This window comes from Andrographis paniculata, unplaced genomic scaffold (assembly GCF_009805555.1).
Source record: "Andrographis paniculata isolate CXL003 unplaced genomic scaffold, ASM980555v1 Contig11END, whole genome shotgun sequence".
Taxonomy (NCBI): domain Eukaryota; kingdom Viridiplantae; phylum Streptophyta; class Magnoliopsida; order Lamiales; family Acanthaceae; genus Andrographis; species Andrographis paniculata.
Window position 1 is genome coordinate 2,429,614 of NW_026137391.1, and position 12,874 is coordinate 2,442,487.

At 35.4% G+C, this 12,874-nt stretch overlaps 1 protein-coding gene across 3 annotated transcripts; it reads right to left on the reverse strand.

The window, feature by feature from the left end:
• Positions 1-359: 359 nt before the first annotated feature.
• Positions 360-4,176, reverse strand: LOC127250531 (protein CIA1). 3 transcript variants are annotated; one of them, XM_051273870.1, is made up of 11 exons: positions 3,948-4,176; positions 3,662-3,865; positions 3,385-3,531; positions 3,058-3,276; positions 2,890-2,954; positions 2,372-2,434; positions 2,152-2,223; positions 1,603-1,665; positions 1,386-1,455; positions 703-786; positions 360-578 (listed from the first exon to the last, which is right to left on the reverse strand). In XM_051273870.1, the coding sequence occupies exons 2-11, from the start codon at positions 3,854-3,856 to the stop codon at positions 498-500; spliced, it is 1,059 nt and encodes a 352-aa protein (XP_051129827.1). In that variant the 5' UTR covers positions 3,857-3,865; positions 3,948-4,176; the 3' UTR covers positions 360-497. The 3 variants fall into 3 exon arrangements, with proteins under 3 accessions (XP_051129827.1, XP_051129835.1, XP_051129820.1); XM_051273878.1 differs by having other exon boundaries at positions 3,662-3,873; XM_051273863.1 differs by having other exon boundaries at positions 3,662-4,175.
• Between the last annotated feature and the right edge of the window lie 8,698 nt (positions 4,177-12,874).

The window sequence follows — 12,874 nt, forward strand, 5'->3', positions numbered from 1 at the left end:
GGATTTGCAAAAAGTTAATAATAGATTAAATTTAACAACGTAAGAAGGATGTGAAAGTATATTTGACACTAAAAATATAGAATATTTATATTAATCAACCAAAACCAAACAAACCCCATCCAAATCTTTTTACTATTTAAAAATGTAATTTTTTTTTTTCATAAGAATCTCATGTATATATAACAACTATTTAATCTAAAAAAAACATAAAATCATAATAATAAAAACAAACAAAATAGAGGTAAATATTACTGCTGACATTCTGACCAAATAATACAAGCTCAGCTTCCTTAGTATATCTATTTTTTTATTTAAAACATCATATTAAAAATTATTTATTTCTTCAAAAAAAAAATAAATAAATAAATACAAAACACTCAAGAACAATCTAAAATACTCCAAATCAATGACAAAAACATAAAATAACAGGTATTGTACATACATATATATATAGTCTCTTCTACATGGAAAATATTGCAAGTAGCACACCACCATGATCATGACTGCTGTTTCTTCTGCCCCAATTCCCATATCTTCACCGTGCCATCGTCGCTGGCCGAGGCGAGGCGCCGGTTATCCTGTCAGAAGACGAAACAAATGAAGCTGATGTTATCTCCTAAGATGTCGCAACAAGTATGCATGAAAACAATAATTCTATTGAGCTATTTGGAGTAGACTAGCTGGGCTTCCATTGAAATTTACCATGGAGTTCCACTGCACGGCATTTATGTCCCTGTCGTGAGCCTTTTCTTTCTTCAGAAGTAACTTGTAAGAAGGTGCATCCACCTGTTGTAGTAGTGTACAATAATTTGGTAAGTGAGTGAGAGATCATAGTAAATATATTGCGCCCGTGTGCTAAGAATAAACTTCTATTTATAACAGGTGTGTTCTCCCGACATAATTTTTGATAACCTCCTCAATTAATATTATCAAAACATACAATATACGCACACACAATATATAATATATACATATATATTCTATCCAATCTATCCAAAGGAATGTAAACAGTTGGAATTTGTTTGTTTATTTATCGACAATAACATAGTTTTCTTATAAAAAAATATCACATCATACACTTATTTTTTATTTAAAATATATCGTCTAGTATCCATTTACAATTTTAATTATTCTCAAAACATCAAAACATAACTATATGAATACTTCTTCCCCTCTTCGACACTCCTTTTCTAAAGTTGCATGGAAATTTCAAGCAGAGTTGTAAATGCAGAAGGGCAGTGATTAACTTTGTTCCAATTTGTACGAACTCTTTTGTGTTTCATAAATATTGACATGCATTTATCAGTCATAAAAGGGACTATTCACTCGGCATATAACTATCCAGTATTTATTCTACCGATCCTTTTATTGTAATAAAAACATACCGTGCTATCTTCATTCTCAACAAACAAGCATATTGTATCATCAGCTGCCCCACTGCAAATGATTCCCTCCCTGCAACATTCATCATTCAAAATAACAGGATGAAACGAACCAAATGGATAGTCAAGTGGAACCAAAATTAAATTTGCACACATATTTCAACACATTTGGCAATTGTTAAAGAAAATGTGAAGCTAAAGATATAAATACTTTAAATACCTCGACCAATGAACAGAGAAAATAGTCCGATCATGATAACCAGAGAGAGTACACAGGTGCGTCCTGATAAGAGCCAGAAAGACATCTATTATCCAATGTAGCTTATGAAGTGCGTTAAATGCACAATCAACGAAGGAGCTCAGTTCAACAATGTAAGTACGCTACCATGAACTAAAAAAGAGACAATGAATAAAATAACATGCAATGTATGTATTCACAGAGAACAAATGTATAAATGGCTATGATTAATTTGATTCGTCTATTCATTTATCCGCATAAGTCACCTTGCCAAAGAGAACAAATCGTAAAAGCCTTAACGGGGCCCGCTAAACAATATGATCGATAAAGTTTTTATGGTTGAAAAATCATTATTTCCCTACATTAGTCCGGGAATATAATAAAGTATTGGGGGTAAGAACACCAATTAACATAACATTCCAATTTCCAATACAAGTACATATATTTCATTCGTAACAGAATGAATACGTCAAAAAGTGGAAAAGAAACAAAATAAAAGAAATATCAAGCACAAATAATGGCATGTCTTACCAAGGTGCATATCCGTTTCCAGATTGCATGCTCATAATATCCGAACCCCATATTTTAATGGTAAGGTCATCACTGCGAAATCAAATTGAGGACCCATTATCATAATCTGACAATCAACCTTATTTGTTCTTATAGTGCAAAAAACACAAATTGGATCTCAGCTGTAATATAAAACTTTTATGATGCAAACATAGGTAATTAATAGTAAGTTTGCACATACCTACAAGAAACCATCTTATCTCCCTTGGCATTAAATGATAAAGCCCAGACCGTAGATGTATGCCTGCGTACAAACAACATAAATAATGATTGATATTTTATCTTACTTGAGAAATTCAACGGCTGAGCACACAATTCAATTCATATTAGAAAAGCACAACAAGGTGAAGCATTATAAATGAGAACAGTTAAACTTTGTGGTTAGTGCATACAATGGTTTCATCCTACAAGTTACTATTGCTTGAAATTAATTTCAAAGGTAAGAAGCCAATACTCTGGTGTCAAAATTTATGAAAAAATGGATTCTATGAAAGCTAACCAATTTATCAAATGATATTCCATGTTTCAAAAAGAATGTATCAAGATCTAAGTTAGCACACTGACAGATTTCTTTTACATGATGTTTGATGTAATTGTGCATCTAGCAGAGAAAATCGTATGGCATAGGCTGTCAGTGATAGAATATAAGTTCCAAGATGTATCTGCTAACGAGCAATTCAAAGCTGGAGTATAAACTACCTGTTGGCTGCATTTAATGTCTGAACACAGTGCCAATCATCGCCATCCCCATCCTCCGCCCACACCTACATCAGCCAGTTGAATAGTCCAAACCATAAGGCTCAATATATTAAGTAAATTCTCAAATATCTAAATGCCGTTAGTGCTACCATCCACGCTTATAAGTACCTTTATAGTATCATCATAACCACAGGAGAACAGAATATCAATTGACGGATGCCATCGAACCATTTTAACATCTTGTGTATGTCCTTGCAACACCGCAACACAATCGAATTCATTATGAGGTAACACTTCCCATATCCAAACTGATTTGTCTCGGCCACAAGTTGCAAGCAATGACCCCGACGCATTCCAAGAGATACTTTTGACTTCATTCTCATGACCCTTGACAGACAATTTATCAATAAACTCAGGCACTAATGAATCAATCTTACTAACAAACACACACAATAGTTCTGCCATTCTAGATTGATTAAACTAGATTAAAAATACCTCTAGAGTGGAAACACAAGCAAAATCACCCCCAATATCTTCCCAAATGGCAGTGGTGGCATCAAAACTTGCAGTTGCTAACAATTTTCCAGACGGCGACCAAGCGCAGGATCGTACGGTCCTAGTATGCGTCTCCTCTAATACTGCCTGCACCATATTTTTAGAAAAAAACCACCATCAATACCAATTTCTCGAAATCACACTGATTTGCATAGACATACACTTGGAGCACTTTCCAATGCCAAAATTGTAAAACGAAGACTGACAAATAATCAACCTTGCATTCGAAAGGGCCGGAAATGGAACTCTGCTGCCAGATGCGCACGGTTTTGTCTCCGCTGCAGGAAGCGAGTACCGCTGGGACTCCATCAGCTCCGGTGGCTGGTTTCCAGGCGAGGCTCCAAACCCTATCCTCGTGGCCTTCAAGTGTCTGGACTTCTCTCAGCTCAAAATTATCATCCGCGAAATTCATCGTCCTAGGCTGTTTTCCTTGGAGATTTCAGATCGGGTTTTCACTTTTCGCTTACTGTAGAGAAGAAATATTGAGCGGAGCGGGAACCAACCTCTACGGATCGAGTCAAGGCGTGTATCAGAGCAGCCTGGAAAAGAGCGTTGGCTCGTGTTGGCCAGATGAAGACGACGACGAGAAAGAGGGTGCAGACGGGTCAGAGAAGAAAGAAGAATACGATTGTAATACAAATAGGGCGGTGAGAGGTAGACGACGGACGGTGAAGGCGGAGACGGCGCAGAGCGAATTAGATTAGGGGTTTTCTTTTATTTTCTATTCCTAGAGTATGTTTGTTGTTGTATAAATTATTTAAAATTGAGTATTAAATTATATACTAATATTCAAAAGGTTGTCTATACTTGTAAAATTTTATCATAATTTTTACTATTTTAATTTTTTTTTCATAAATATTAAATAAAACATTCAATTTTTATTTATTTTATTAAATTAAAATTTAATTTTACATTTAAAATATCACTATCACTTTCAAAAAATTAACCACTGTTTCAATTCAAAATTTTATTATTAAAATCAAAACCGTACAAGTAAATACAATATTTGTTGGTGAATTTTAGTTTTTGAGTTTGAATTTTGAACAGTAAAAATTTAAATTTGAATAAATATTTGATATGATATAAATAGAGATTGATAAGATATTTTGAATATAAAATAAATTTATAATATAATATTAAATAATAATAATAATAATAATGATAATAATGGTTTAATATTATATTTTTACAAAACAAAATTTGAATAAATATACGGTAAAAGTCACAAAACAACACAATTATGATTTTTTTTTATGTTCTCAAATTTTGCATTAATTAAAATTTGCATAAAATATTTATTTTCGTTCAAAGTTGATGTATGAGTGTAACATGAGTTAAATTATATAAATTTTATATAAATAAAAGTAATAAATACACTAAATAATTTATCAATATGTTATTTTATAATTTTATGGAGTTAATATTATTTAATCTTTATAAAAATAAAAAATTGGTCAATTATTTATTTAATTATTTATTAAAAAAAGATTTTTTTTTTTATTTATACCCAAAAATCAAGTTTTGATTGCGAAATTTAATTTATCACAAAAGGTTCCACAATAAATAAAATATAAATTGTTTATGCAATTTTAGATAAACAATATTATACCTTAAATAATATTTTAATTTTATATTTTACAAAATAATAATAATAATACATATTTTTTCTTTGTTTTTTCTTTTAATTCATTTAAATATGTTTTTATTTTTAATAAATTTATCAATTATATATATAACAATTATAAATTAATTAAATCGAATTCACTTAACTATTCAAAACTTATTTTATTTATATTTAAAATTCTTTATTTTATTCATAAAATTATGTTATATTAATTATAAATAAATAAATACTATATTTTTTATTTATTTATGTTATATAAAATTTTATTCTCTACAAAATAATATTTATATTATATATTTGTTATTAAAATATAACGTTAAAAATATTTAAGAGTAAAAATCATTATTAGTCTCATTCAAATCCAATTTTTTTCATTCTTGGTCATATAAAAAAATAATTACCAAAACTAGTTCCACCCAAAAAATTACTTATCATTTCTAGTTCCACCGTCCAAATTTGACGGTTTCGGCTGACGTGGCTGTTACGGATGCTGACTTGGAATCTGACTCGGACACAACACGTCCGTGTTGCACAAAACACGCCCATGTTTATAATACACCTCAGCGGACCAATTTGAGACTTCAACACGGGCGTGTTATATGGAACACGGCCGTGTTTCTACATGATACACGGGTGTGTTCATTAAAACACAGCCGTGTTATACCATTCAAAGTATTGGCGACTAGAATTAGCCGTACACGACCGTGTTTGTAAGTAAGCACGGCCGTGTTCGATCTCGTTGTTGACAAAAATCCTAGCCCCACATGTTTCTCATTTCAAATCTACTTCACTCAAATTTTCTCTCATTTTTTCCTCATTCCAGCCTCACTTCTCCAATCTATTAACCTCACTTTCCATATATTATATTTTATCTCTTTGAAGTGAAGAATATTCTCGTGCATTCTATTGTGAGGTAATTTTTAATTTGTTTTTTTCGTATCTTTATTGTCTTTTATGGTATAAAAAATAATAATATGTATAAGTTGTATATTCTAGTGATTAATGGATTATAGTGTATGAAAAGTTGAATATTATATAAATAAGTTTTATATAATGTATTGTTTTATAATTTATGCATAATTTTTTGTATTTTATAATTAGTGTATTCAATATGTGTTATATCCTCACTTGTATTGTAGGAGAAAATTATTTATCATAAAAATGAATTATGATAAAGGAAAATGTGTCGAAGAAATATACGATGAAGATGTAAATTTGGATTGCAATGAAATTCGAGAAGAAGATGAGTGGAATGAAATGCTTAATAAATCGGATTTTGAGGATTTCGATTATATGATGGAAGAACAAGATTCAGATGATGATATGATTGATTGGTCATTGTTCGAGACTAATGTTGATATAAATGAGTTTAATGAAAATCAAAGTGTCGTGGTGCACCAAAATTCCGAAGATGACATGTCATTTGGTGATTCTCAAGAAAAAGATTTAACCATGTTTGTTGAATCCGATGTTGATGAAATGGAATCGTATGCCATTTATGATCCAGCGTCAAAGTATGATCCCACTTTTAGTCTTGGAATGATTTTTAGCTCTAAAAAAGAATTTAAGGAGGCGGTCCAGAATCATGCTACCAAGACAATGAGAAGTTTGAAATTTGTCAAGAATGATAAAAGAAAAGTTTATGTCTGATGTGCTGTTGAGAACTCCAATTGGAAAATGAATGTGTTAAAGGTGAATGATCAAGCATCTTTAAAACTAAAGATATATAATTGCAATCATGATTGTATGTGCGACTTGAATATGAAGAATGTGAAGTCGACATGGCTTGCAAGGAAGTATGAGTCGTTGTTTCGATCAGATCCTAAACGACGTATAAAAGGGTTTATGATAGACATCACAGAAGACATTAGATGCAATATATCCTAACAGCAAGCATACAAAGCACGAAAATAGGCACTTAAGGCAATTGAAGGTGATGCTAAAGAGTAATATGGAAAGTTGTGGGACTATGCTGAAGCTTTACGACAATCTAATCCTGGGTCAACTGTTTTGATGCAATTGGAAGGCGAATTTTTGAATGGACGACGCAGATTTAGCAAGTATTACATATGTTTGAAATTGTTTGTACGTGGGTTTCAGTCTGGATGTCGATCTATCATTGGGGTGGATGGTTGTCACCTAAAAATTCCTTGCCAAGGCATTCCTTTGACTGCTATTGGAATTGATCCCAACAATGAGTTGTTTCCTTTGGCATATGTTGTTGTCGGGAGTGAGACGCGCAAAGCGTGAGAATGGTTTTTCACTCTTCTAAGGGAGGATTTGAACATAGAGCACGAGGGTTATACATTTATATCTGACAAACAAAAAGGTCTTGTTCCGGCCATGGAAAAGATTTTCCCTCTATTACGTATGAAATTTATAATTAGGTTAAAAAGCCCAAGTTGGAAGAAGATGTGGGCTTGTAATCGGGTGTTTTAGACTCTTTAAGGGGGTATTTCAAGATAATCGGGTAAACTGAACGTTTTTTAGGAGAGTCCGCAGGTCGGGAAATCTGCAGGTCGGATGGTTCGCAGGTCGAAAAGTCCGCAGGTCGGGAAGTCCTCAAGTCGGAAGGTCCGTAGGTCGGAAAGTCCGCAGGTCGGAAAATCTGCAAGTCGGATGGTCCGCAGGTCGGAAAGTCCGCAGGTTGGGAAGTCCGCAGGTCGGAAGGTCCGTAGGTCGGAAAGTCCGCAGGTCGGGAAGTCCGCAGGTCGGAAAGTCCGTAGGTCGGACGGTCCGCAGGTCGGAAGGTCCACAGGTCGGATGGTCCGCAGGCCGGAAGGTCCACGAGTCGGACAGTCTACGAGTCGGATAGTCTACAAGTCGGACGGTCTGCAGGTTGGTTGGTCTGTAAGTCGGGAGGTTTGCGGCTGGACCAACAAGTCGGGAGGTTTGCGGTCGGACTAACAAGTCGGTTGGTTGGTCGTCAGATAGGCAAGTCGGTTGATCCACAGTTGGATGAGTGAATTGTGGGTTGTTGTGGAGGTCGGATGCTGCGGAGAGCAAGTGAGAATAATAGCTTGGTCGGCTGAAAACACGTGTCAGCAGAAGAGGAGGTAGCGAACGGTTGAGAGAATTGTTGTAACCGTTCGAGCGACGGTTCCAAGTGACGTTTCTGAAGAATATTTAAGGATTGGGATATGCAACTGACAGGGAATCTTCAATCATCTTCAAACGACAGCAAAGTCAATGATTCGGGGATCATCATTTAAATTTTCAGTCTTTTATTTTCCAATTTATTTTCTGTATCGTATAGTGTTTAGAGATTCCTAATTCAGGCACTAATTAATCAAGTTCAAAGATAATCTCCTATTTTCGGATTTTACTTTTTATCTGTTTAAAAAATACATCAACACCCTCAATGCGAAAAAAGATTTTGTGTTCGACATTTGTATGAAAATATGAAAACAGTTGGATTTAAGGGTCTTGCATATAAAAGATTGATTTGGATGGCCGCCGACGCAAGTACTGTCCCCGACTTTGAGGAGGTGATGAAGGAGATTCAAGAGTTGGATCCGAAATGCATTGATTGACTTGCCGACAAGCCACCGTGTCAGTGGTCAAGATCACATTTTGCTACATTTTCGAAATGTGATATGATCTTGAACAATTTATGTGAATCATTCAATAGTATAATATTATATGCAAGAGAAATGTCGATACTGCCGATGTTAGAGTGGATTAGAAGATATTTATTAACACGTCTTCAGAAACGAAGAGAGATGACGCATAGAAAATGGGGGGATATGCATTTTTGCCCTAAGATAGTAAAAATTATGGAAAAAAACATTCAATCGGCTTCTTCTTGTGCACCCGTTAAAGTCAATGATTGGTGTTACGAGATTTATTGTTCGGATGAGAATCGATTTGTTGTTTACATTTTTAAAAAATCCTGTAGTTGTAGAAAATGGGAGTTATGTGGTATCCCATGTCACCATGCGATGAGTGCTATATGTAGACAACAGTTAAATCCAGAGGATTTTGTTGATGAAATATATAGTGTTGAGACATTCAATAAAGTGTATTCGTATTCTATTGGCGCAATGGATGGTAAAAAAATGTGGCAAAAACCTGAATTGCCTCCACCACTTCCCCCAAATGTTAAACAAACTGCTGGAAGACCTAAAAAGGCAAGGAGACGTGACCCCAATGAAATAATGGAGAAAGGTCAATTACGGGGAAAAAAGGTTAGTGAGAGTATTTTACCAAGACAAAAAGTCAGAAGAACTTGCAAATTTTGTGGGCTTGTTGGACATACTTTGAAGGGTTGCCAAAAGATAAGAGCAAGTTTGATCGAATCAAATTCCACGGCGGACGGAATGCAACTTGCTGAGGAGTTGTCGCAGAGATGCGATATTCCGGCGCAAAGTGAAAGTATCTCAACTCCACAAATTCAACAAGCCGAGACTCCTACAATACAACCTTCAATTGCAAAGTTAACGGTACGCAACTTACGTGGTGTGTTGATATATTGATTTTTTTATTACAATAAACTCTTACCGTTTGTATGAAATATGTGAGAAAAAGAACTTTTGGAAATGGAGCAACAACTGAAGGCGGAACATCGAGTGGGACACATTGAGAGAAAATATAAATTTAGGGCATGTTTGTGGAGTTGATTTGTGTTATTCTCTGTGAATTTGGCTTATGTTACTGTATTTGGATTAGTCTTATGTTGTTTGTCATTTGTTATTGTGTATGAATATGACTTATGTTTGTTGTGGGTTTGACGTATGGATGAATTTGAGTTATTTAGCTGGTATTTTTTTTGTGTGTAGGTGTTGTGTTTGGATGCGTTAATTTTAACAATGGTTTTAGACAAAATTTAGGGTTAACCACGGGCATGTAATACAGAACACGGCCGTGTACGCATGCATTCCGATTCCAAAAATCGCAAACACGGTCGTGTCTTACAAATACACGGGCGTGTTGAATCATAGAGCTTGACTCAGTGTACATAGAACACGGCCGTGTTCCGAAAAAAGAGTAGAACAGAGGGCTCAGACACGGCCATGTCTGTGGTTGTTTACTTCAACACGGCCGTGTCGATTTACACACGGCCGTGTTCCAAAAACAGAATAAAACCCATGGGTTAGACACGGCCATGTCAGTGGTTGTGTAGTTGAACACGGCTGTGTAGCATAAAACACGGCCATGTTCTAAAAATATAATAGACCTCAGGGGTCAAACACGGCCATGTCAGTGGCCGTGTAGTCGAACACGGCCGTGTTCAAAAAAACAACCCAGGGGTTGACACGCCCATGTATTTGAACATGCAACTCAACATGGCCGTGTTTGATAAATACACGCCCGTGTTAGCCCTGCTTTACACATTTACCTCGTGTACAAGAAACACGCCCGTGTACATACGCACACGGGCGTGTTGTGGAAACAGAATAGTCCAGGGGGATGTACACGGCCATGTTCCTGGCCGTGTTTGGTTACACGGCCGTGTGCGTCTGATACACGGCCGTGTTGAATTCGTATAAGAGAATTCATTGTAAATCACACACGGGCGTGTGATATTGGAATACGGCCGTGTTCGAGTCGGGTCAGGTTTTTTAAAAACCTGGATCGGTCAAACACGGGAGACAATATATACAAATCTCCCGTGTTCGACCTAGGCATCCTCCTGGACGATAGCGACTGCAGCGGCGAAAGACGGCGAGGGCGGCGGCGACGGCGACGGACGACGATGGCAACGGCGGCGACAGACGACGAGTTCGGGGGCGGCTGATTTGGGTTGTTTCCTTGCTTTGATTTTAAAGATTCGGGAAAAAAGATTTTTTCTTTAATTTTTTTAAATAGTTTATTGTTGATACAATGTTTTTACTTGTTATATCTCTCACATTGTGGTATACATTTGGATTTGAAAATTATATGAATTTTTTTCAATTTTGCACTACTTATTGTTGGATTTTTTTTAACAATATAGTATAATGGTTTTTTCTTGGTATGGTTTGTTGGATTTTTCGAACAATGTCATATAATGTTTTATTTTTGGTGTTGTGTTTATTGAGATTTTGTTGGATTTTTCGAACAATGTTATGTTATAATGCTTTGTGCTTGTTAACTTTAAGAAATGACACCTAAACGAGGAAAACAACGGAGCGGAAAGGGAGTATCGACCGATGTTGGTTCATCGAGGGAGAATATTGATTTAAGTGGTCGGTTTTTGAATTTTCAAGAACAAGAGCGATATGAGCGATATGAGCGGTTGAAAGCTAAAGTTTTTTTGACGAGTAAACATATTGACAGCAAAGTATTGAAGACATTGGGCATAGAAGGGGAAGTAGAGGAGCTTGTTTCGGTTGGGGCATAGCGTAATTTCTTCCAAATTATTGAGCCAACATATAAGAGTTTGACATTGGATTTTATGACGACGTTGACACACAACTCTATTAACTACCATTACGAAAAACCGAAGAGTTTGACTTTTCGACTAAGAGGCAAGATGTTTTCGGTTTCCCTATCTGATTTAGGCGTAATTATGGGTTTGTATGATAGGGCGTTCGTGGATACCCTGGAGTTTAAGAACTTGCCCATTTCGATTCCGGAAAATGCTCATAACTTTTGGGCGCGTATTAGCACGGAAAAATTTCACAATCTTACACGGTCGAAGGCATCGACCCTCCGGTATGCATATCTGCGATATATTCATTATATTTTAGCCCATACGTTATCTAGTCGTAGAGAGAGTACGGGGGTTGTATCGTCGCACCATTTATGTTATCTTTGGAGTACGCATGCACGTTTACCAGTAAATATAGGATTTATGCTTGCATGGTTTCTCATTCATCAAGTTGAGGATAAACGTCTTGGAGGCATTGCTATTGGGCCTTATGTGACTCGATTGGCGAAAGGTCTTCAAGTATTTAATAAAGGGATGGAGGAGCCTTGTTGTCTTATGATGCCGTGTGGTTTCTGTACCCTACAGTCTATGGGTATGATTACAAAAATTAGGACACAGAGTGGGCGAGAGCGGTTTGTGTTGGTTGATAGTGTTGGTCAGGAGATGGATCGGGATGATGATTTGATGGATGAGGAACACTCGGATTGAATATATATTATGTAGTTTCCGATTTTGTTCTTAGGTTTGTATTATGTAAATAGACTTTTTAACTAAATATAATATATTATTAGTTTATTATTTCTGTTTAATATATTGTGGTAATTAAAAATATATATTGATAAAGATAATAAATATGTCACTGAAAACATAACAATACGATCAATAAAACCGAAATACGGTCAATATACATAAACACGGCCACCGCCACTGTCTGTAGCTACAAACACGGGCGTGTGTTATTTCAACACGCCCGTGTTTTGTACACTGTCTGAACCACTGCAACTTTAAACACGACCGTGTATCATGTAGAAACACGCCCGTGTTCCATATAACACACCCGTGTTGGAGTCTCAAATTGGTCCGCTGAGGTGTATTATAAACACGGGCGTGTTTTGTGCAACACGGGCGTGTTGTGTCCGAGTCAGATTTCAAGTCAGCATCCGTAACAGCCACGTCAGTCGAAACCGTCAAAATTTGAACGGTGGGACTAGAAATGATAAGTAATTTTTTGGGTGTGACTAGTTTTGATAATTGTTTTTGTATGAGACCAAAAATTAAAAAAAAAATGAATTTGAATGAGACTAATAATGATTTTTACTCAATATTTAAATACATATTATAATTTTTTTTAATATATATTAATTCATATTTTAAAAATACTAATAATATTATTTATATAAAAAATATTATCATAACTTATTAGTAATTTATTAATCTCCGGACAAAAAGAGTAT

What these genes read in the sequence shown, in the direction of transcription:
- LOC127250531 (XM_051273870.1), bottom strand. Translation starts at nt 3,856, where the DNA reads ATGAATTTCGCGGATGATAATTTTGAGCTGAGAGAAGTCCAGACACTT. An exon ending in GGAAACGGATATGCACCTTG is followed by an intron (nt 1,666 to 2,151) that starts GTAAGACATGCC and finishes GGCTCTTATCAG; the next exon opens with GACGCACCTGTGTACTCTCT. An exon ending in TTGAGAATGAAGATAGCACG is followed by an intron (nt 787 to 1,385) that starts GTATGTTTTTAT and finishes CTACTACAACAG; the next exon opens with GTGGATGCACCTTCTTACAA.